The sequence below is a fragment of the Eublepharis macularius genome, chromosome 1, assembly GCF_028583425.1.
Source record: "Eublepharis macularius isolate TG4126 chromosome 1, MPM_Emac_v1.0, whole genome shotgun sequence".
NCBI lineage: Eukaryota > Metazoa > Chordata > Lepidosauria > Squamata > Eublepharidae > Eublepharis > Eublepharis macularius.
Window position 1 is genome coordinate 203,582,086 of NC_072790.1, and position 25,282 is coordinate 203,607,367.

A 25,282-nucleotide genomic window follows, 5' to 3' on the forward strand; every position below is an offset into this window, starting at 1 on the left:
GCTTTTGCTTAAGGCACGGAAGTAAAGGGAAGTTTTCACCGGAAGCTGCTCGCGGAGCTTGCTGGGACGTGTAGTTCGCTCGAGAAAGAACCCTAGGCGTCCCTTGCCTTTCTGAACAGCTTTGCGCGTGCGCCACAGCCTGTAGATTTTGGCGTCCCCTGTGCTGGAGGAGGGCAGCGCGCTAGTGAGAGCGGCCTGAGCTCGAGGCTTTTTCTACGGGCTTGAGGGGAACAGCGGGTGGAGTGGCGCTGCTTAAGTTTCTACTCGTATCTGAAGAAGGGAGCTTTGACTCTCATTGAAAGCTTATGCCCCGAAAATCTCTGAATGCTTTGCATTCAGACCCTGACATCTCCAGCCAACTTCCATGTGGTGGCTAGAGATCTCACCGAATTACAATTGAGCGTCAGGCTACAAAAGTCAGTTTCTCTGGAAATAATGGCTGCTTTGGAGGGTGGACTCTATGGCATTATACCAAGCTGTGGTCCCTCCCTAAACCCTGTCTCTCTCCAGGCTCCATCCCCCAGATCTCTAGTATTTCCTAACCTGGAGCTGGCAACCCTAAATCAGGTGATGTGAAAATCTGGAGAACTGCTGCAGATCAAGAGCAGATACTGACCACTATGCTACGCCAATAGTTAGATTTCGTGTGAGGCAGCTTCATATTCTCCCCCCTTTCAGTACAATTCCTCATACTAGTTTTAATCGTTACAAAAAGAAGGCAGGTTGTTAAAATTACCTTTGATCATTCAGATTTTATAACAAAAAGCATCCTTTGATTGCAGTGCAAGTCAAACTTTAACCTCAGAAAAATGGTTATTTAAACATTCACTCAACTACAACTGATTAAAGACAACTAGCCTTTCCACGTAAGTCTTCAATTGCCACTGGTCAACTGCAAAACCTCTTTGAAGTTGTTTCACTATTGCTCCTGGACAAGGAGGCTCTATTGCAAATACCAAAGGTTTTTTTTTTCTCTTAACCTTAGGTAGGCTTGGCTAACCAAGCCTCTGCATCCAGGTTGGCAACAGCACTGCAATACATTACAGCATACATATAACACTGGAATTCCTGCCCTTCCCAGTATGTAGCCATACTCTGTACTGCTTTGAGGCGCACGCACGCACACACACACACACCCATTTAGGGAGGCAGAGATTAGTAAAGTCAGCTAATGTTAAAGGACTTAGAAATGTTCTTAAAAGAGAACATTTATCTACCTATGGTTCAGGGAGGAGGGTAAGGTAAAGGTGCAAGCACCAAGTCATTACTGACCCATGGGGGGATGTCGCATCACAATTTTTCTTGGCAGACTTTTTGTTATGGGGTGGTTTGCCATTGCCTTCCCCAGTCATCTACACTTTACCCCCAGGAAACTGGGTACTCATTTTACTGTCCTCAGAAGGATGGAAGGCTGAGTCAACCTTGAGCTGGCTACCTGAACCCGGCTTCCGCCAGGATGGAACTCGAGTTGTGTGAGCAGAGCTTGGACTGCAGTACTGCAGCTTACCACTCTGCTCCGCCGGGCTCTTTTCCTACCTATGGTTCAGGGAGAGGGGAAAGAATCACAAATATCCCACGAGGAAAATGAGATTTTATTTTTAAAAATTTGCTTCAGAGAGGTTTGAATACAAATTTCAACAAACCATGCATTGCTTACCATCACATTCTGTCAGACACAAACACACAAAATCACACTACAATATTCTGAAGACAAACAAGAGATGAGTCTGTTGTTAATTTTGGTGCTATGTATGTAGGCCAGGTTGGCTTTGGATCTTTTAGAAGTTTGATTGTTCTTTCATAGACCATTTTAGAAATACCAAAGAAGATACATTTTTGATCAGTGTTATTTTTCTTGTAATGGAAAGAGTTCAGAAAATGAGAAATGCATTGATTGTTCACCTACATTCAAGTCCAAAGACTCTCAAAACTCTTAAGCATTGCATTTCTGGCACTTCTCACTCAGATACCAGGAAAGCGTGCCTCTTCTTACTATGCATGATTTCCATTTTGTGTGAAATAGGCAAATAGGGTATTTGTTGGCACAAAGCTACAAAATTCACACTCTGTCCTTTTTCACTAAATGGCAATCACATACGGTATGCAAGATAAGTGCACCAGAAATGCAGTGCCTGAAAAGAGCTAAAGGCAGTGCAATATGCAAGTCTGACCACATGAATGAAATTTCCTCTACTTGGCTGTATATCATAGACCACATTCATGTCTTCATAACTGTTTGCATGCCAACCTCTTAAAATTGTAGTGACAGCACATTTAGTTTTTATCACAGAGGTAAATTTTAAACAGGATATTTTCCTGTGACATAAAACATGAATCTGTCTGGAACAGCTGCAACAAATTGTCACTCCATTTCTATACTGTACCATCCTATCATACACAACCCACACGCATATGAAAGAGCAGATTCACATAAAACCTTTAACATTGCAGCTTCATGGCATCTTAGCTGTTGGACAAGTCCTATTCTATCACTTCTTTCAGACAAAAATAGAGGGAAAGTGAATCTCTTTGTAGTTTCTTATATGGTCATCTGGTCAGTTCACGTAATCCACTATGGAAAGGGTGAAATGTATTTCCTTCTGGGATGAGGTGTGTCTTCATTCACTGTTCCCCATGACAACCAATAGCCAGCCACCTATTTCCTGAAAGAGGCTTTATGCCTTCAAACAGCTGCATAACCAACAGAAATTCATTAGGTGCTACTATCATTATGGAAAAGCTATACATTTTGAATTCTGCCTATCATGCTGCTGTCAAAGGCACAGAGCCCCTGTCAGGAAAGAGACGGCGGTTCTTGTTGCTTAGAAAGTATCCCATGTACAGTAGCCTTTCCTATCTCCTTCCACTATCATTTCCTCGATTTTCATTTTTCCACAAGTTTCAATTAAAACCCAAAATAAGACATAAGAAGGTATTAAGGAGAAATTAACCAGCGGAAACCATCTGAGGTAGCAGCAATGGCAACCCCTGAATAAATATCATTTTCTTCTGCCAGCTTAACGTTCCTAGTGCTTCACCGTAAAAAGTGCATTTTCAAAAGGGCCTCTATTTGTGACCACCTTCTTTTAAATTTTACAGTGTATTGCAGAAACGTTTTTATTTATTCCAAAAAAAGAAATAAAATTCCTTATAGACGGAGGATTACACATAATGCTCAGAAAAGTAAGATTTTAGTCTAGTAGCACCTTAAGGACCAACGACATTTTCCAGGGTAAAAGCTTTTGAGATTCAAGCTCCGTTCTTGAAAGCTTATACCCTAAAAAAAATTGTTGGTTTGGACTAGAATCTTGCTATTCTACTGCAGACCAGCATTGCTACCCACTGGAAACAATGTTGAGAAAATATCCAAAAAGCTGTCTCATACCAAATCAAACAAACAACATTGAGTCCCCCAACTCTCAAAGCAAAGTCACATCAGCATAGACCATGATGAATACGAAATTTGACAGACAGAAAATTCTGGCTTTAAATGTACAGATGTCAACTTATCAGTACTGCATGCTTCCTGTTTAAGTATTTTGTGTGCTTTTTTAATTTGGGCAATGTGTCTCTTCTTACACAAAGCACTTTTTTAAAGAAAGGCTTCAGATCTTACATGTGCTCACTCAAGATCATTCTGTAGTTAGGACTGTCTTCTTTGTCATTATCTGGCATATAACACTTCAATTGTTTACAAAACCAATGTACATGATGTCCGTGTTGAGAACATGGGTATTTATACCTTAGGACTTGAATTTATTCTTATGCATATTGATTTGAAGGTTTGTTCAACAGAAAATCAAATTTCATAAAACTTTGTTGGGCTTGACAACACTGGAGAGCCAGTTTGGTGTAGTGGTTAAGAGCACGGGACTCTAATCTGGAGAGCCGGGTTTGATTCCCCACTCCTCCACTTGAAGCCAGCTGGGTGACCTTGGGTGAGTCACAGTTCTCTGGAGCTCTCTCAACCCCACCCACCTCACAGGGTGATTGTTGTGGGGTAATAATAGCATACTTTGTAAACCGCTCTGAGTGGGCATTAAGTTGTCCTGAAGGGCGGTATATAAATCGAATGTTATTATTAACACAATCAATTCTGGTATGAATGATTCCACCACATTACAAAGGACACAGAATCAGTTTACAGTGTAGAAAATATATACCCAAATATTAAAGTGGGCATACACAAAATTGTCTTAAAATGGAATATAGCCCTTTAACTGTGTGTGCTATATTCATGTTCCTAAACAAGGCTTCTTACTACAAGAACAAAAGACTTTTTAGTAATGGACAGAAATTGCAAATTCAGCAAGTTAATATTCTAAAGCATTTTCTGCTATTGCGCACTTATGAAAACACCTTAAAGCCTTTCATACAGTTGTACACACCAAGGATGTCCAGAAACCTATTTAAAGACCAGTAATACCTTTATCACCTAAATCTGTTATCCAGGTCTCTTATTCTCTAAATTAAAAACTTTATCTCCCACCTTGTAGGAAGTACAACTTGTGGAAGTACAACCTTGTAGTTATTCAAATGCATTGATTTTTAAGCTATCTGAATCGATGAGGTTGTGCTGTGATTTCTTTACCTATAAAGAAAACACAGTAACCCATACTCCATAGAATTTAACATTCATTAATAAATTTGCATCTTTATCATATAAATTATAATTTATAGACACTTCTGGGGGGAATCAAGATTACGGATGGAACAACATATACAGTGTTAGAAATAGGTTGGCAGGATCAAAAGACAAAGTTAAATGAAAATAATAAAAATAGGATTTTTTAGAAACATTAATACCACACAGAAAAATAAAGCAAAAACATGAGAATGGATAAAGCCACCAAGATATAGACATCTTTCACTAAAATAGATGGACTAACCAAACCCTGAATGAACACACTATTCTGTGGACATGTCCCAAGGTAATGGTTTTCACACTGTGCTCTGGGCATTTACTGGGGTTACTCAAAAGTCTGAATCAGGCCATTCATTGAGAAGATCAATAATGGTAGGCAAGGTTCCCTGAATGACAGTTTGACCAACAGACTGAACTTTCTTAGCAACATAAGCATTGGGTGTGCTCTAGGGTGAGCTCTTAGTTCATGCAAAGTGGTAATGAGGCCCAACAGATCTGCAGCATCCTGTGTGAATTGCGTATGTGCCCAAGAACATGCCTAGACTTCTCTACAGCATGTAGCAGTCCCATAGCAGACATACAACAGTTCCTTATCTGCTGGATCTATATGGAAAATATTCTGTGAAAGTGGAACCTTTGAAAACCACTCTCTTGAGATTGCTGGGCCTTATCGTTTTAACTAGTCAGGAACCATAGACAGATCATCTTTCATTCAAGGAGGTACTTATGCCTCCATTATACTTTGAGAAGGATATGGACTGACTTGAAAGTGCAAGTAGGCCCATCTACGACCCAAGAGTTTCCAATCAAGCAGAAAGGGCCTTCCTTAGTCCACTCCTGTCTCTTTAACCATAGTTTGATTTTTAGAAATATCAGCATCACTACATGCTAACTAAGCTGTTCAGTAGCAGAGGCTGATTAAAAGTTTTCAGAGGCTGGATAAAAGTTGTCAACACTAAACTCCATTAAGCTGAATTACTTGCATTTAGTCCTATCATAGACTCCCAACAGTTTGGCCTAGCCTTGTTTACTATGCTGTAAGGTGAACAGAAGCTCTTAAGATCTAAAAGGCCATAAAATGTCAAAGACATGCTTCAGTAGCTATGTACATGTTCTGTAGCTTTGGCTGCAGTGGCCAAAGAGTTAAACAGTTAAATCATGCACAGTGTGACAAGATAAGCATCAGTTAACATTCACTTAAATTGTGGCCAAATTGAAAAGTTAAGAAATGCCAGTTGAATTTCCAGCAGATTAATACCAGACCCCAATTATGCCAGCATATTCAATACATGTTCAAGGAGGCTAGCCAAAAGCCTGAAAACTGCAGGGTGCATTTTCTATTATAGGGACCTATTTGGTTTCACTTGCATACAAACTATCATCATCATTGTTGGGAATTACTGTCTCCTAATCCTATGCCTTTTTACCTAGTTATAAATCTTGCAACCCTAGGCATGTTTACTCAGAAGCAAGTACAATAGGACTTAGTGAGTGGGCTTTGGACTGGAGCCCTAAAATAATTGACAACATATCCAAATCCGAAACCAACAAGATACAGTTCTGCCGTTGACCAGCTTGGCAACAATTCTTACTGGGTTGGCTTCCAAGGTTCCCATAGACCCTCAAAAGAAAGGGTCTCCTACTAAAGCTGTTCAGCCTTGTAAGTTATTCTATTCATAACTTGCTCTATTATACCAAGCTTGCAGTGCATTAAAAAAAATTCCTGTATCTCTGAACCAAATTATTTTAGCATGCAACTTGCAATGCATTTAGAAATGGTAATGCCTTAATCATAGTTTATAGTCGTTTATAGAATGCGTTCCAGGATTTTAAAGTTAGTAGCAAATACCTACAAAAAGCTTTTTCTGACTTCCTGAACGTTATGCATAAGGCTGTGACCCTGAACACCTTTACATGAGGAAAGTTTCACTGGAAGTCAACAGTTCTTCTTTCTAACTAAATATGAATTAGATCAGAGTATATGCTTGCCTTGATTTCTATTGAAAATTCTTCAGACAGCAGAAATGAAATACGGAATACCCAGTATACCTCTTAGGTTCTTAAGAAACCCAGACAAATTTTAGTACATTCTATTGTACCTATGTTTATCCAGAGCCATAAAAGGTGGGGGGGAGGGGGGAGGGGGGACATTGTCAACTTCTTTATATCATACATCGCATCTTAAAATAATTGTTATTCATTACAGGAATGACAGTTAAAAATTCATGAAAATGTTTCAGAAAGTTAATGGCAAAGATGCTGCCCTACCTATATATGTAAAAAATCGGTTACGTTCTGAAACACATTCCTAAAATCTTAATATTAATTTCAATAGAGAAAGCTGTGCTGCAGTACTTCCTAAACAAGTTACCCTACTTTGATTGGGTATATCTTTGGTGAACTGAAGTGCATGATGTGACCCTAGTTGGCAGCTACTTTTTCTGGAAGACCAAGCCCTATCCCATTGCTCCCTGTCAGCAAGTCCCCAGCTCAGAACCACAACCAAGAAGCTGACTGGTATTCCTCACAAGAACCAGATATTTCTCTGAAACATCTAGCTGTTGATCCTCAACATAAACTCTCTCTTGATGCTAGTTAACAGCAGCAGAGGAATACTATTCAACCATTAGGGCCATAGTGGTCTTTAACAGCTTTTATTTTAGAGCCTCAGAAATATTAACATTAGGAAAGAATCCAATAAAATTAAAACGTTGACTACTTTAACAAAAAGTACGAAGTACTGGAATTAGAAGTTGGCAGTATCTCTTTCTGGTAACTCTTTTTTAAGAAATGCAAGGCAAAAGCTCCTCATTAAAAATAAAAATAATTGAAATGAGTTTTACTAAAGCTATGTCCACATGAAGCTTTGGAGTCCAAATAACGAGAACGTTTATACATAAAAGGTCACATTCATTCCCCAGCACGGGGATAAACATGCCAGGGTTTCAGGGCTTTGGAGGAATAATGGAAAACCAAAAACACCAATTTTGAAACAAATTAAAAAATATAAAAAGTTTATACCACAGAAAACAAGACTGTGTTTTTTTTTTCCTGTTAACCTCTACAGAACAAAATAAGACCAAAGTAGCTTAATTACTGGGAACAAGGCTAAGGCACTAGAACTGCAGCATGGGAAGAAAACAGAAACCACAGAGGTTGAGTTGACAAACCCTTCAAAGTCTCTGAAAGGCTACTGGTACTACAGTTTGGTAAAATAATTTATTACTTAAGAGGGGAAAAGGAAGGGAGGCAAACACACTTTACAGGGATTTAAAAAACCTAATTATATCATATCCCTGGTTTTGCTTATATATGTTGTTTAAAAGTTGTTTTGCTCTTCTCCCAGAGAAATTTGCTTCAGTTATAGGATTTTTTTAAAATCAAAGCTTTCCAAAACACAGGCAGAGTTGATGAGATGACTTTGGTTCATCTTGAACTCTCAGTGGAATCTGTAGAACCTTTCCTTCTTTTTTTGAATTCCCAAGATGATGCTGATCCGTTATTTTGGCATGATAAGCAGGTGAAATAATTAGTTCGCATTTCCTCTGTCTCTAGATTCAACAGGCAGCAGTTCTTCTGTGAGTCTTGCACAGACGCTTCAATATCATCACAACTTAATAAATATTGATGGCTGGCTTTGCTTTTGCATGGTGTCGCTAAGGGGAAAGACACTAGAAATGGCCACATCCACTATGCCTTGGCAAAGCTCTGCATAAAGTTTCCTAGAAGCCAAAAACAGCAGCAGCAACAACAAAAAAACATGCAACAGAGAATCAGAATTCCGTTACAAAAAAAATACAGCTTATATTATAAAAATAAGAAAGGATTGATATGATATATTTGGTATGCTGGCCCCATCAACAAGTTGATTGATCAAGAGGTATCTTCTTACCCATTTTTATTACATCCTAGAGCCCTGTATGTGTGCAGTATTCCCATTGATAGCTATGACAGATGGAGCTCCACACCACACTTGTGGGAGTACTTCCACCTGACCATCACAAGCAGTTCCATACAAATGACCCATTCGTGCACTGACTGCCCATTGTAGCAAGAAAGGGGAGGGAAGAGAATGCTGGCCTTGCGTCCTTCCATTGTCAAATGGCACAGTGTGAAAATGCAGAGGACATGTCTGCACATATGCTTCTTCGCTGTGATCAGCAGCATTCAGAAAGCAGTGCTGCTGATCAGGGGGAAGGAGTGTACACGTAGACTTTTCTTCCATGCATTCACACTGGGCAGACAATACAGAGGTCACATGGAGGTGGGACCTGCATGCTTGTGCCTGCTCTCTCCCGCCATGAGATCAGTCAACACAAAGACAGGTTGACTGTACAACCCCACCCCTTCTAACTTGTAAGCATAAATCTGATAGGTCATAGCTTTCTCACTAACACGTTCAACATGTATCTGCTTGCACAATCCCATTAGCAGCAGGTAAAAAAAAAATCACTTTCCATTAGCAAGAAAACAACTGCAGCACTTTTGAGAATGCAAAATTTCTGATTATTCCTTCTGGGTAAGGAATGGTGAACCTCCTTTCAATTTTTATCTATAGTCTGAGTTTTTCTCCTTCCAGAATGTGTTCTGATTAATATTACAATATAATGTTATCAGGGTGGCTAATTTAACTGTGAGGGAGATGTAAAGAATACAAAGGCATGTAGCATTGTTTATATATGATTTAATGAATAATAGGAATATTTGTTCATAACTTGTCAGTTACCCACTCGTGATCTAAACCCAGACTTGAAATTGAGCTACAAGTATTGCTTTTAGAAGACAGCAATAGAAAATAATTTCTGTGCCATGGCTGGTAGGAACAGAATTTCAGAATCTCTGCAGAGAACCATAAACCTGGTACCACAGAAGGTGTTCAGGCTAGCCAGCTACGAGTTCAGGAATGTGCTAAGACAGCTGCTGTTTATTGCTGGGCCAGTTTATTTTCAAATGTAGTATTTTTTTAAAAAAACTGGGATGAAAATAATTTTCACTGTTTCTAAATTGGTATAAAGAGCAGAAGAATAAGTGTTCACATGTATCACTTGATGTTTTTGGCTACTTTATTTTCAAAAGTGATAATGAAGGGCTGCAGGTGTTCAAAACTTCTGTTTCCCCCATTATCTCTTCTCTGTTACATCAGAGCAGGGTCGGAGTAAACTACTGGAACTTCCTCAAAACTTGAGCAACAAACATTTTTGGCATGAACTTTCAAAATGATATTGTCCTTCTTTTATGTGTAAAGACCCTCCAAATAGTTAATTCTGTCTTTTGATTTGTCTTATACTGGCATGCAACAGTTGTATGCTTATGTGTGATACTACCTGTGGCTACCTGATGTGAGAATGCTCTGAAAGCAACAGAAATGTGTCTATCCACAGAGATTTCCTATGCCATATTTGTTTCTGTGTTGTACTGATGGAGGGCATCTTAGCAAACAAAACATTTGTCATTCAAGTTTGTGTATGTGGTTAACACTGAACCTACATTCTTTTTGCTGTCTGTGGAAATTGGGGGTTTTCACCCTGCTCCAAAATAACTAGATTGCAGAAATAAATCTGACAGCTTTATCAACTGGAAGAGTGCAAGGTGGGGGAGCAGACACTCCCTCGCCCAGCATTCCTTTCTAACTCCAGCGTGGACTAACAGGTGGCAGCAGGGACAGGTACAAAACTTCCCTGCCTCTTCCATCAGAACAGCATCCCCGACTAAAGAGTGAAAAGAATTCCACCCTCTTCCCTGCAGCCTTCTGATCTGCATAGAGTCAGAAAGGACTGCTGGGGGGAAAGGAATGCAGGAAAGATCCGTGATCTGTGCATTTGCGGATCGCTTGTTTGCGGATGGCTTGGTTTCGGGTGCTATTGCTATTAATGAAGAGGTCAGCCACTTTACCTTTTAGATGTAATGATACGGCAAGAAGGAAACCGTGAACTGCTAGTAAAAGGCATTTTCTCAAGCAGCGCCATACTGGGGAGCTTTTCCTACCTATTCTGATTCTCTCCCTAGAATCGGAAGAGAAACTCTAACGGCTGTGGGTTGGATGGAGTATGAAAACTTATTTATGACACAGCTGGTCTGGCCTCTCTGTGTTTCACCTGAAAACTGCAAAGGCAATGGCTTTGTCTAAGTTTCTGGGAATATTTCTGTCCTACCTACCTACACAGGATAGTTTTTATCAGTGTCCTTCTGGAATAGTATACTTACTGGGCACAAGCAGGGGCACCATTGACTTCAATTAGCCAGACCTTCAAGTCCTCATCCACCATGAAGTCAAAGCCAAAGAGTTGGAAACTCTGGTAGTGGAGGTGTTTGGTGCTGATAGCAGGTTCTATACACATAAGGCAGCTTCTGTGAAAAGAAGAACACGCTTGATTTTGTATCAGTTGACAGTTCTGTTTCTTCTAAGTACTAGTCTAACATTCTAACTACTAAGACAGTCTGGCTCTGGATTTCCTCTGGCACTTCCCACAGGTATCCAGAGACTGGATGTTCATGTCTATCACTGCAAATAAACTGCTGACAAGAGATCTACTGCCAGAACTCACCTCTTTTCCATAACTACTTCCCGCTTCTAAAGTCCACCCAATCCAAACTCAGCCACTGCTTTGTGGTTCTCAACAGTCTGGACTATGTCAACAAAGGCCAATGTGATAACTTTAAAAACACTTTTCCCAACGGTAATTCTATTAATTCAATTCAGCACTGGGCTTATGTAATTGTGAATTGTTACAAATGTCCTTTTTGCTAAGACGACTCCAAACATTTCTAAGGAATTCTGATTTTGACATGAATTTTTGATTTCTCAGGGAACAGTTTTGTTTCCAACCCTCCTGTACAGTCATTGCCAAGTTTTTCACATTCATCTTATCTGCGCAATTGCTTATTTCACTAATTCCCGCCCTTATTTAACTATGTTACTAATCTTCCTTAGGCAGAGCTGTAGGTAAGAAACCATACCATACAGGTGCAAGTAAGACTCTTTTCTCAGAAAAAGCTGTTACAGTAGAGGAGAATTTGGAGTGGAAAAGCAGCAAAGGAAGGGAAGGAAAAGGAGTGTTTTAATTCTTTCCCTACCCATCACATTCTGGCTCCACACTGCCGTCTTGTGAAGAAAAAAGAGAGTTTAGTAACACACAGTTGTGTGTCATGAACAGTAAAGCCTTTACTTTCATTTCTGAACTAAAGCAATGATAGGACTTTGGCTATAAAAATACATTTTTGTTTCAGTTTTGCCTTCAGCCGTAGGAGCTTTTATGGACACTTACCTAAGTTTTTTTCTTTACAGCAACACAGTGCATTGAATCACCCTGTGCATTTTTATTAAAATGCAAGCACATGTCCAATCTTCCATTAGGGCCAAATCTTATTTTTATATATATAGTAGTTAGAGAATTTGTAAACTGTGCATTGGTAGACTCCTTTGTGTTCTATTCTTTCAAATATAAAATGTTACCTTATTATATTTTTGACTTGTAATAAGATCGTATTTTCCAGAGTAACGTTCAAAGCGCTCATCAGATACTGATTAAACTCATCAAAAAACATCTCATTCCCTTCTTCATATCTCCCATAGTTTTTAGAGTATTCCTTCTGTATGCAGTGATTGGTCAGATGGCAGGTTTTGTCAAGGAAATTAGCACTATTATAAGGTTCTGAAGAGGTCCGTAGAACACCTTCTCTGTAGAGGTAGATATTATATTGGTGATCCACTAGCACCCAGCTTCTAAAAGTTAAAAAAAAAAATTCAGATTCACTATTTATTTCACTCGACTATTAAACCGAACAATGGAAGTGTCAATATATAAAAACAGATTACCTAATATCAAATTTGCGATGACCTGGTTCTAAGAGCAAAGGCTTCTCAAGGTATTTCTGAATCACATGAACTTGTCCTTGATTATCTATAAAGTCCAGAAGTTCAGTAGCCTCTGAAGAAATAAGAATCCCTTCACCTAACAGGAAAAAAAAATCAAACAAAAAAATTGGTACAAGAAGGAAGTTTTAAATTCTGTAAGCACAGTGATGCCATTAACTCTGACTCAGTGCAGTAGCAATATGGACCCACAGAAAACTAGCCCTGTGACAGAGACATCCTTGCAGTTTCATTTTTGGGTCGGCTTCTCTGCTCAGTTACATGTAAACATCTCTGTTTAGAGTAAGGGCACATCAAAAGGCTTTTTAGCTCCAGGAAATCAAGAACACAATCCCATGTAATACCTTTTTTAGAACCAACCTAATGACACACTGGAAAAAAACAAGTGTCCAGTAGCACCTATAAGACTAACAAAATTAGTGGTAGGGTATGAGTTTTGGTATCTGAAGGATATAGTATCTGAAGAAGTGAGCTGCGGCTCACAAAACTCATACCCTACCACTAATTTTGTTAGTCTTATGGGTGCTACTGGACTCTTGCTCTTTTCCACTGCTACAGACAGACTAATACAGCTACCCATCTTGATTTAAATGTAACAGTGTGCAAGCTTTTGAGCTCACCAGATATTACAAACATCAATATATTTAATTCTTAATATGGCCAAATCTGTGGATATTTAAATCCAGAAACTGGTGCCAAGAACAGACAAAACAGACCCTTCTAGAAACCTAAAAAACAGCTGAGGTTTGCAAAAAAATCTGAAATAAAAAAATACATTGGGGAGTTAAGCCTCCCCCTGCCCGCTCCCAAATGATAAAAGGAGCTCCTGCAGCTTGAAGAATGAAATGCCTCAGTGGTTGTTGCTTGGCAACCACAACAGTATCACCACAACAGCCTTCAAGTCTTGGTTTCTGTCAGTAAAAGACAGGAGGGGAGAAAGCAGTGCTCTTTCCAGAGCTGTTTTGGCTTTTAGGGGAGTACTCATTGGGGTCAGGCCCACTAGCAACTGTAGTCCCAGGTTCAAATCACCACTCTGTCATGGATGCTCGATGGGTGACAGGTCAGTTTCACACTCTGATCCTAACTTACCTCACAATGTTGCTGTGAGGATAAAATGAGGAGAGAAGAATGATGTGAGCTGCTGTGGGTTCCCATTGGGGAGAAAGATGGGACATAAATGAAGAAATTAAATAATTAATATACCTGAAGATGAGGGGAGTTAAAAGATTGCTTGGGGGTTAGAAAGAGACAAGGAAAGGTGAAGACATGGGATTGCCAGGAGAAAGGGAAAAGTGTGGGGATGGAAATACAAGGGCAAGTCTTTGAAGGTTCCTTGCCACACAACTGGACCATAGTGTTCCTGAGTAGAGACTGCTGTGAGGGAGAGGAGGGAAAGATGAAGGGGGGGCAGTTAAAGACAGGTTGGCTGGTGAGTGGGCAGGAGAAAAGGAAGTAGGAGAGGCTATGGAGGCTTTCAGGAAAGGGAAAGAGGAAATGGAGGGGATGAGATACCTCCATGGACAAGTCCTTGAGGGTCCCAAGTTTAAAAAAATAATGGAGGGAAAAAGCAGATTTTTCGAGTTATGTTCTTAAGACCCAGTCATGCCAGCATTTTATGATAGCTTGCTGTTTTGAATTAATGTTGGTATTAGACTACAGCACGAGAGCTGCTTTGTGTATTGCAGATTCAAATGGAGCTAGTTTTAAGTTACTCCAGACAAATGGCAATAAACTGATTATTTTCCATAGCAAAAACAGTCCAACAAATGTCTCTTTGAGCCAGTGAGACTCAAAACCCTTTTTGGAAGAGACTAGAAATCACTTGGAATTCATTGTATTAGCTCAAGAGGATAAATTTAAAGTGCTGCACAAAGTAAAGAGTCAATTGAAACCAAATTAGGCAATTTAACCTCATGTTCTATTCACATAGTCTCACTCTTTTGAAAGTCACATGAGCCTCCACTGGGGCCATGGCTTGCATTACAGTCACCTACACTTTAAAGGTTCTTCCCTTTTTGATATTATGTACATTATTCCAGGATAGGAAGGGGACCCTCTTCTCCAGTTCTTGCTTTCTTCTTCTGTTCACCAGGGATTTGCTGCTTACTCTCCAATTTGGCTTTTCTTCTCCCAGCTCTCATAATGAGGCTGGGTTCCTTGACAACACATCATGCACATTATGCTCAAGTCACCTACCCTCCACACTTGCTCTTTTTAACATTCCCCCTACTGCCATGTCCCCCTCCTGCCTCCCACTGAATTTCCTGGAGGTGATACCTCCTCCACTTAACTGAGACAGAATGTTTAGTGGTTAGCACGGAGGTCTCCCAATCTGTGAGCACTTTTGGATTTTGAGAAAAGTTAGTGGGTACAATCACAACATAGTTGCCATAGAGGTATGGCCAAACATAAAATGAGGTCAATGACAAAACTGGGAATGTTCCAAGCCAAGCATCCTCCTCTAATGAAGGCAGCTGTTTCTTGTTGGGTGCTCCCTGCAGACACAAAGACAATACCTTCTGGGCTCTCCTGAAGTACCTCAGCAGTGGAGAAAAGCCAGGGTTGACTTCTTGCTTTGGGGAAGGAGGAAATGGGTACCAAACAGGGAACACATTGGTGGGTGTCATGGCACCATATTTTGGATCACTGGATTAGAGTGGTTTGAGTAGGTTTAGTGGAAACCTGGGTTCGATTCCCACTTGCCATGTAACTTGGTAGGTGACCTTGGGCCAAACATTCTCTCTCAACCTAGCGGTATTGTCCTGAGGATAAAAACGGGAGAATCAAGCACACCTCCCTGAGTTCCTTGGTTGAAGAGTAGGATGAAAATGCACTAAACAAATACAATGGCTTTCCTTCAGTTTGAATGTGTCAGCTACTTTCAACAGAGCTGGCCTGATCTAGCATATCATCCATCCATCCAGTACAATACTCCATGATTTACTTTTAACTCTCAGCTTCAAATGGAATGCAGACAGAAAACCAGTATGATTTGCTGAAAACCCATTTTCCCTGTGGTTTTCTTCAGGGTATACAATTTCAATCTAGAGGCTGAAGCTTGAAGAACACCATATGCTGACTCTCCAAAGAGCATGCAGTAATTGCACTACATTTCTTAGAATGGGAAACAGGTCTAGAAACTTTACTAAAAATCTCCAATTTAAAAGGAACACAAAATATACCCAAAATAGTTCATTAAATACAAAGAATGAGATCTAGTCTCCCGTGTCAAACTCAGCCTCATGAGGCATGACACACCCTTACTGCCATCCCCAAAACAAGAAAGAAACATGTACAATCAGGAAACTGCCTCATCTTTCTTGTCTTTCTCCCTTATGTGTATCTGTCTCTCAGTTCTATGCTGACCTTTGGCACCTGCCGAAGACTTAGCGATCCAAACATTTCCCTCTCCGCTCTCTTTCCTCTTCTGATACGATGCCAGGAAGACTTCCCTTTCATCTGTTCTTGGGTTATTTATCAGATGATGAATCCCATTCTGTGCCGGAGCTACTGGAGTCTTTAGATTAGTTGGATAAATCATGTAAGATTCTGGGAACCATATGCAGGATTCTGCCAATTCAGGACTTGTCTTGATCAATCTAACAGAGAGAAGCAGAGATTTTATTTAGCTTTGCAAACTCTCAGCTTTATGCTTTCTGCAGGACATATTGCACTTAAAGCACTTGAACATCATTACTGTATCATCCGGCTATAACGTCTGGAAACACCACATGGATCAGGGATGTCAGATTGCATTTGCAGGGGAGGGAACAGAAAGTAACAGTAGGATGGCGTCCAGTTCAAGTGGCAAGTTCTTTCAAGTGGGGTCAACTGAGGAGTCAATTGTGATGGGGATGCTATTTCTAGGATCATTTCAGTGGCATAAGGAACATGTTTTTTGACCCATACTAACCTTGGTGCATATTTTTACACCCAATAATTCACCCATGAATCCTCTATTTATTTACACTTTTATTAAAACATTTCTATCCTACCTTTCAAAGCAGCTTACAATACATAATTAAAGTTTCAAACAATAAAACCTCCAATTCCCTCTCCCAACCTAATAAAGCCTAATAAAATTTAATAAGTACTCAATTTTTTATTTCCAGTGTTAAAAGGCACACTGTATACAATTTTGAAAAGGTCACAGATGGATCTTACAAGATGACTCAGCTATGACAAAAATCACCGTATGATTTATTTTGCCCCCAGAGCTTTTTTTTTTATAAAGTCTTGTTAGAAATTAATGAGCCACACAGCCTCAAGGCATATCTTTATATGCAAACAGTTCAATATAAGGGTGTGCATTATGCAATAAAATAAGCCCTCAACCATCTCTCCTACTGAATCACAGGAGAGTTCCAAGCAGTTTATGGAAATCAAGAAAGTGCCAGAAGGACATTTCTAAGAGAATGCCTCAGTCTGTCTTTTAATTATAATTTTTGTTTTTCTGTTTGAAAGAAAGCTTGGTATTTCATATTCTTAAAAGCTAAAAGCAAAACAAAGCTTTAGAAGTCCATTCCTGGATAATCTCCAGTTTTGCTCCTATGCGATGGAAGTAGTAAGAGAGGGTAGCAAATTACAGTTTTTACCACTCTGAGTCCTGAAAACAACACTGGAGCAACACTAGATACATTGCAGATGTATCACAGCAGTAATAAGACTGGATTTGAAATACCACTAATAATGGCAACAGCTTTTACTAGGTAAATGAGACTGGTACTTACACGTAACTCGCTCTGAAAAGGGTCCTCTTCACATCTCTATTGTTCACTTAACCATTGCAGCATCATGTATCAAAACACCACTGTCAGTTACTTCTTATAGTTTGTCTGAACAGGAAGTGTGCCATTATTCCTGTGCTGGCAAACTACAATTTACCTGTGCCCTTAATTGTCCAAGAAGCATAAAGCAGCCAGAGAATCATAATGAGCCATTCTTGGAGTACCACAGTATCAGTCCTTGCAGGGCTTTTTTTCTGGGAAAAGAGGTGGTGGAACTCAGTGGGTTGCCCTCTGAGAAAATGGTCACATGGCTGGTGGCCCCGTCTCCTGATCTCCAGACAGAGGGGAGTTTAGATTGCCCTCCGAGCCGCTGGAGCAGCGCGGAGGACAATCTAAACTCCCCTCTGTCTGAAGATCAGGGGACGGGGCCGCCAGCCATGTGACCATTTTCAAGAGGTTCCGGAACTCCGTTCTACCGCGTTCCAGCTGAAAAAAAGCCCTAAGTAATTGTAACCAGACACACAGCTTCAACTCCACTTGCAGGAGTGATTTGTAGGAACACTCTTGCATAAAAAAATGGAAAATAGCCCTAAGCTGCTGCCACTGACTGAGCTGCTCTTTCTGCACAACCATAACTACACGTGACCTGAGTTCACAGCAGCTCCAAAAAAAGCCTACATATGTTAGCTTTCGGCTAGTGGCAAGATTGGCATGTGCATTCACTGCAGTACCCAGAATCTGGCTTTTATCAAAGCCAAGCTTATTGCTAATACTGAGTGCTTGCAGAGGCACACTTGCTAAAGGCTATTTCCTATGCTAAAAGCTAGCTATGGGACGATTGTACAAATAAGCCCATAATGTTTTTGGGTCTAAGGTAACATTCACAAGCTATATTTTGTCAGTTTAACAAACCATTTTCCAAGTATGTTATTTTAAACTGTATATACAACACTGTTGAACAGACCACAGTCATTTGTTTTTGCGGGTATGAATAATTTTAAATTCCTAGAACAAAGTATTTAGACTGCTGCCTGTATTCTACCTGTTAAGATGCCCTCCTCCAGCCTAAGGAACCTTCTTCCAACTCAATAACAACAACAACAACATTTGATTTATATACCGCCCTTCAGGACAACTTAAAGCCCGCTCAGAGTGGTTTACAAAGTATGTTATTACTATCCCCATAACAAAACACCCTGTGAGATGGATGGCGCTGAGAGAGCTCCAGAGAGCCATGACTAGCCCAAGGTCACCCAGCTGGCTTCAAGTGGAGGAGTGGGGAATCAAACCCAGCTCTCCAGATTAGAGTCCCACGCTCTTAACCACTACACCAAACTGGCTCTCCTCCAGTGGCTCTTCCTCCAGTAGAGGATGGTTCCTTTGGCTGGAAGGGGTTTCTCCAGCCTAAGCGAAGAAATCTCTCAGTGAAGTGCATGAATTGTTAAAGAACTGAATTTGCTTCCTGTCGCTTCAGGAAAATGGCAAAAGGTTTCTTATAGACTGCAGAACACCTTTCAGTCCACAGTTAACAAAAATTCTTACTTCACTAAAGAAGCTTTGCGGCAAAGTTTATCAGCTCCTCTGTAGTAGTTTACCAGCTGTATAAGTCCCGGTTCATGACCTACAAAAGGAAACAGAGTATAATATCTCAGTTTCTCAGAATTGCAGATGAGAAAGAGACCAGTACCATCTGTATATGTTCAAGGCAGAAAAAGTAGTAGGGATCTTACTGCTCTCAGAAACCAAATTAAAAATCACAGCTATTTTGTTCTGCATCTCATCCACAAAAAAGAATATGTATGTATATTAATAAGACACAAATTCTACTTCAACTAGAAGTGATCTACTTGACACAGCTGATATAAATATTGCTGGGTCACTAATCATGGTTAGTAGCAGATTCACCAAAATCTGAACAAGGCCCAATTTAAATGTGACACTGGAAACAAAATTTTACACGTAGTGTTGAATATCGGTCCACCATCTCATTAAACTACACCCTTATTTCTACATGTGTAATATTAGCACACCACAGACCTGTCATCTGGGCAGCACTATGGCACATGAAATGGCTTTGACTCAGTTTAAATGCATAGTCAAGATGAAAGGTGCAACATGGACAGCTGTACAATACACTTCCCTGCTTCAGTTATACTATCTGAGTCTTAGCAGAATGGGTTTTAAGGTGTAGAAAATGCACTAGTACTTCAGACTTTTCAATGCTCCTCCATGTAAAAAGGGGGACATTCTATAGCACAGTAGGGATCAGACTGGACTAGGACCTTTCACCTTGATGCAATACAGTATTATTTTGCTCTACTTGCCAGGAGCATTTTACCTAGGCTGCATTAAAAAATGTGATCTCTGTGTGCTGTCTAAAGTAGTTCAGTCCATTTTAATCAATTCAGAACAGTACCACCTTATTCCTACTTCATTATGTTTCATATATAAATTAGGCCCAACTCAGTGCTACGTGTACAATGTTGGCTCTGCAGCAAACTCAAGTGGGCAAAATAATAAACATTCAGTGCAGTGCCCAGTACTATAGAGTTGAAGCCAAATATTCCAAGCACCCCCCCCCCCAACAAACATATTCCACTTAAGAGGGAGATACACAAAGCCTAAAGAAGTAAGGTGGAAGAGAAAACAGAGATGGTTATAGATAACTATGCATGTAGTCTAGCCACAGTCTCAGTTCTCAAAGCAAGAGTACACAGTAAGGATAAGCATGCTTTAGAGGCAGATTCTGGTCCCAATTACAGGGCAAGAGACTTGATTCACAAAGGAGAGAGTATCTTCTGAACAGGCTTGAAAACAGAAAAGGAGCAAGAAGGACTGAGCCAAGTATATCCCCAAGCTGGATGAAGCGAGGGAGAGGGTGATTTCACGGTCCTCAGAATACTTCCAGAGAAGGGAGGTATCTAGCAATGGAGGTGGTCTGTTTGGGTGCAGTCTTGGTCTGACTGGTGAAGTGTATTTTTGGCAAGCAATTCGAACAGGCTTAACTGAATTATTACTAGGGTCAGGCCTGTTTTCAGGAACGGTAAATGTGGTTACAGTTCTTTCTCTGGCAGAATGCCATGACGACGTAATCCTTTTCGAGCTGAAGGCACACCAACTAACCACCGGAATTCTTGGCCAGTGATCTAGCCAGGTGTGAGGTGAGGCCAGGGGCAGACTGACCTTTTAACTTACTGGGAAGGCTCCTACTGGGAAGGGTGGCCAGGAGCAAGCAGAGCCAACAGGCTCTTGTGGTACCAGCTGTGGGAACCACTTTGGCTCAGACCCAGCTCATAGTAGTAACTCAGGTACAACGCGATTCAAGCGGGCCTCTCGAGGGCAACCAGCAGTGCAGAAGCACCATGGCTCAGTTTGCTCCATGGATGTTTGAACATCCCAATCTGCCTCTGGATATGGCATGCCATTCCTGGAGACAGCCTGTTTCATCCCATTCAACCCAGTATTAAGTGCCGTCCTGCTCACTCTGCCGGCTCTTCCACCTTTGTCTTTGCATGGCCCAGTAAACAAGATCTGGCCTATTACTTCATCAGAGAAGCTGTCATCACAACATAGCATGACAGAGCAGGGGAAGGAGCCGAAGAGAGAGGCCAAAAATGGAGGCCTGATGTTAGCAACACTACTAAGGCTTTAAAATATTTAGCCCTGTAACTGATATGAGTACACTTGAGCATGTTATTCATTTAAAAGCTGAGGGACTAGAAGCAGTACCTTTCCTTTGAGTAAAACAATGTGAAGTAGAGGATTCCACTGCCCCAGAAGCTCGGATCAGAACCAACGGGTTGAAATTAAATCAAAAGAGCTTTCAGCTAAACATTAGGAAGAACTTCCTGACAGTTATAGTGGTTCCTCAGTGGAACAGGTTTCCTCGGAAAGTGGTGGGCTCTTCTTTGGAGGTTTTTAAGCAGAGGCTAGATGGCCATATGACAGCAATGCTGATTCTGTGAGCCTGGGCAGATCGTGAGGGAGAAGGCAGAAGGGGTTGCATCAGTGTTTGGTTTACATGGCCCTTCTTACATGCCCAGGTGATGCTGATCGCCACCTTGAGGTCAGGTAGAAGTTTTCCACAGGCTGGTTTGGCTAGGGATCCTAGAGGTATTTCATCATCTTCTGGGCATGGAGCAGGGGTCACTGGGGCAGTTGGTGGTGGTGGGGAGATATTTGTGAATTTCCTGCATTGTGCAGGGGGTTGGACTAGATGACCCTTGAGATCCCTTCCAACCCTATGATTCTATGTATAAAATCAACCAGTTATGTGGAGCCAATGCAGCTTACCCAGTGACTTCAGGCAAACTTTCACAGGGCTTTTCTTGTAGCATGCATGCCATTAGTAGCATAATAGCTTCATACCACGCTGGTGAAGTCATTGCACAGAAGATGTTTTCAGAGATGGCTGCATGACACATTTAGCATCACAGCTCAATGTACTCAGGCCAAAGCTTTGTTGGTGGGGCTTCTTTTGGAGTAAGGCAGGGCTGGGAAAATATTCCAGATTTTTAATGCCCCATCATTAAATGATTTAAAAAAGATTAATAAGTTTTCTAGACCATTAACGCATGGAATTAAGGACAATCTCTGCAATCTCCTCCCAGATGATGCTGGAGAGATACAGAACACTGTGCTCTTTCTATGGCAACAGTGAGACATTGACCCAACTGAAGAGCCGGTGCTTAAACAAGTAACAAAATTAGAATAAACCATTAAGCTCAGACAGAATTTATCCATGTGTTTTTAACCACTGAGGGAAAGACTGAAATTAGCAAAGGTTTTTAGGGCTCTATTTTTAAATCTTACATCTGGCGAAACACAGAACTAAGATATAATACCAGTAAGAATGGCCAAAAAGTTGGATAAACAATGAAGAAGCAAATCTGCGAATGATGCTGCAAGTTAGAGGAATCAGATCCGGAGGAGACTGTTGACGAACTTTTTTTCAGCAACTGCTCAAACTGTCTAAAGGGGAATCTCAATGACAAAGTTCAATACTGATGTACACAGAGATTAGCAAGAAATATGAACTACTAGTATACTTGATATTCATCTACAATGGTAATTCAGGGATGGTGAATTTTGGGGTGCACTCAGGAAATTAAATACTGGTTCCTAGAGCCCAGTTGCACTAGGAGAGCACTTCAAGAGAGGCTGGTAATGATGGTGGCAGCAGCCACTCCACCTGCTACTTGATGGGCTGAGAGAGAAAAAGAGAAGGCAAGTGTGAAGAGCCATAATGACAGACCTCTAGGTAGCAGAGTGGTGCTGAGCTAGCCCCTAAATTTTGGAGGTGGTTCCTAGTTCTGGACCAGACTAATCCAAGCCTAGGGGAGCCCTGAGTCTAAGCTACGACTGAACATCAGATGGAAAATTTAAGGCAGACTATAGAGACAAGGAGCCAAACCTCTTTATCCAGGGCTGATGTGAGTGCACCAAAGTGTTGGGTAGAGATCTACTACTTTTAGGGATATCAATGAAGCAAGTATGTACCAACTTCCAAGAGATGTATCCTAGCATCCTCTGCCGCATAGCACAAGATCTTGGGGTATACAGCTGCTGCTATATGGAAAGCCAATGTGGGAACACACTGTACATCAGAGGGAAAAGATGAGAAAGTGCACGCACTTCATCTCTAGGAGTAGAAGCTTATAGTAGTATAATAGTAAATGTCTGCCTGTGGCTATGAGAATAATTTTTGTGCTATATCCAAAGTGTTGATACTCTATATAGACAGCTACCATGCATACAAATCCTAAATAACTTTTATTCAGTAATAAGCCTCACATATTTTTCTGTTACTTTTTCCATCCCTCTATGATTAAGACTGCAGTATTCAAGTGGCATTTTTTTAAACATTTGGAATGTTTGAAACATTTGCTGCCTTGGTGATCCTGAACTAGAAGGAGAGGTGGCATAGAAATATTTAAATAAATAAAACGATGACCTAGAAAAATTCTGGATTAACAGCTCTACAAGTCAGTTGCTGCAGCATATTTTAGCTGTGGTAGTTTAATCTAAATGAAGCAGGCTCTAGCCTCCAAGAGTTAGCGCCATAACAGACCGGTTAATCTTCAAAGCAGGGGCTCTTTGTCTTTTGGGATTACTCGGGCCTTGAGAATTAGGAGTGTGATTCTTATGAATGAACCATACAATCTTGGACATGGCTACTTTCCTGAAAATTTTGGAACTGACAAGTCCATCCAGGCAAACTGCTTTCCAGAACCACTGCTCAAGTTTTAACATGACTCAGGTAGGCGCAAACAAATGGGTGAATAGATTTTTTGCATTCTCTGGAAGATTGGATTGCATAAATATGCCAGAGCCATTATCAGCTAAAAAAAGAAATCTAAGCATAACTAAACAAAAGAGGATGAAAATAAATTTAAATTAACCCTTTTGTAACGTGCTGCTGCAGTCAGAGAAAAAATTATTATACCAGTCAATAGCATAATGACTCAGACAAGGATGGATTATTGATTGATTGCCTTCAAAACCACTTACAATACTATATGTGAATACTGTAACATCATAAAAAAATTTAAGTTGCGTAAACAAGAGCTACACGACTGAAAAGGGTAGCATACATGCTCAGAAGATCTACAATGGAAATCCACTGCTGAGAAGGCCTGGCAGAAGAGAAGTGTTTCAACTAAAAACCTGAAACCTTGTATATATCCCATGGAAGGGACTTCTGGTCACCAAAAGGGCTGGCTGCCAACCCGCAGGTGAGGCCTGGAGTTCTCCCAGAATTACAAGTGATCTCCAGACCAGAGATCAGTTTCCCTGAAGAAAATGGCAGCTTCAAAGCAGACTCAATGACATCATATCCCCGCTACACTCCCCTCCCCCCAAACTCTGCCCTCTTGAGGCCCCACCTCCAAATCTCCAGGGGTATCCCCACCTGAGCTAGCAATCCTACCAAAAGGGGAAAATGGGAGGGGGGATTCTGGGGGCTCCGTGCACCCCCGGCGTCCATGGAGCCAGGCAAGCCATGAGATTGGTGTTTGTATGACATTTGGGGTGATGCCCCAAGGTAGTCATTGTATGGGGGCCTGTGGTGTTCTTCAGCAACCCTATCCTCAGTATTTTATTTGTAACATTTATATCTGCTTTTCTACTGAACTCAAGTTGGCACAGAGAACAGACGCATTTTCTTTGACTCTAGGAGTCAGCTCAAAAATTTAGAAACCATTTTTCAGCCTTCAGAGTCTCAAAATATAACCTCTAACATTAAATTAACTTCTCAATTTTTCATAATTCTGTTACTGCTTTAAAGATCTCCATTTAATTGATATTGGAGTCAGCAGAGAAAGGAAATGGTAACTAAACAAATTCAGAATTGCTGAGAAATGTTACAATAAAATGACTGCTGAAAATTCTAGTAGTGACGGCTGAATTTCTAAATGCCATGGCAAGGCCTGGCAATTAGTTCCTAGCAGGGCTGGTGCCAGAGGTTCTGGCGCCCGAGGCGGCGCCCCATGGACTGCGTGATGACATCATCACAGATGTCATCACGCGCCACAGGGGGGCTGGGCAGCTCGCGGAGCCCCAAGCAGAGAAGCTTCAAGCTGCTGCTGGGGCAGTGCGGAGGCTGCTCCATGCGCCGCCCCAGCAACAGCTCATGGCTTCTGCGCCCGGCTGGGGCAGAGGAGCATGCAGCGGAGCTGGCGTGGCTGGCTGCAGCAGCAGCTGCAGCCAGCCAGCCAGCCAGCCCCGTGCTGCCGCCGCCACATGCCCCAGCCGAGCGCAGAAGCTGCGAGCCACTGCTGGGGCAGCGCGCGGAGGCTGCTCCGTGAGCCACCCCAGCAACAGCTCACGGCTTCTGTGACCGGCTGGGGTGGAGGAGCACGCAGCGGAGCTGGTGTGGCTGGCTGCAGCTGCTGCTGCTGCCAGCCAGCCAGTTCCGTGCCGCCACCGCCACGCACTCCAGCTGGGCGCACAAGCCGTGAGCCGCTGCTGGGGCGGCGCCCAGAGGCTGAGGCCGGCTGGGGTGTGTGGTGGCAGTGGCGGCGGCAGCAACACGAAGCT

General features: G+C 41.4%; 1 protein-coding gene across 1 annotated transcript in view; it reads right to left on the reverse strand.

The window, feature by feature from the left end:
• Positions 1-1,592: 1,592 nt before the first annotated feature.
• The window catches only part of TTL (tubulin tyrosine ligase), a 29,459-nt gene continuing 5,769 nt past the window's right edge, over positions 1,593-25,282 (reverse strand). Inside the window, exons 2-7 of the mRNA XM_054987281.1 lie at positions 18,788-18,866; positions 15,885-16,117; positions 12,462-12,597; positions 12,099-12,368; positions 10,850-10,993; positions 1,593-8,367 (exon numbers count right to left, since the gene is read on the reverse strand). Coding sequence (XP_054843256.1) covers positions 8,253-8,367; positions 10,850-10,993; positions 12,099-12,368; positions 12,462-12,597; positions 15,885-16,117; positions 18,788-18,866 — 977 coding nt within the window. The 3' untranslated portion in view covers positions 1,593-8,252. The remainder of the gene's footprint in view (positions 8,368-10,849; positions 10,994-12,098; positions 12,369-12,461; positions 12,598-15,884; positions 16,118-18,787; positions 18,867-25,282) is intronic.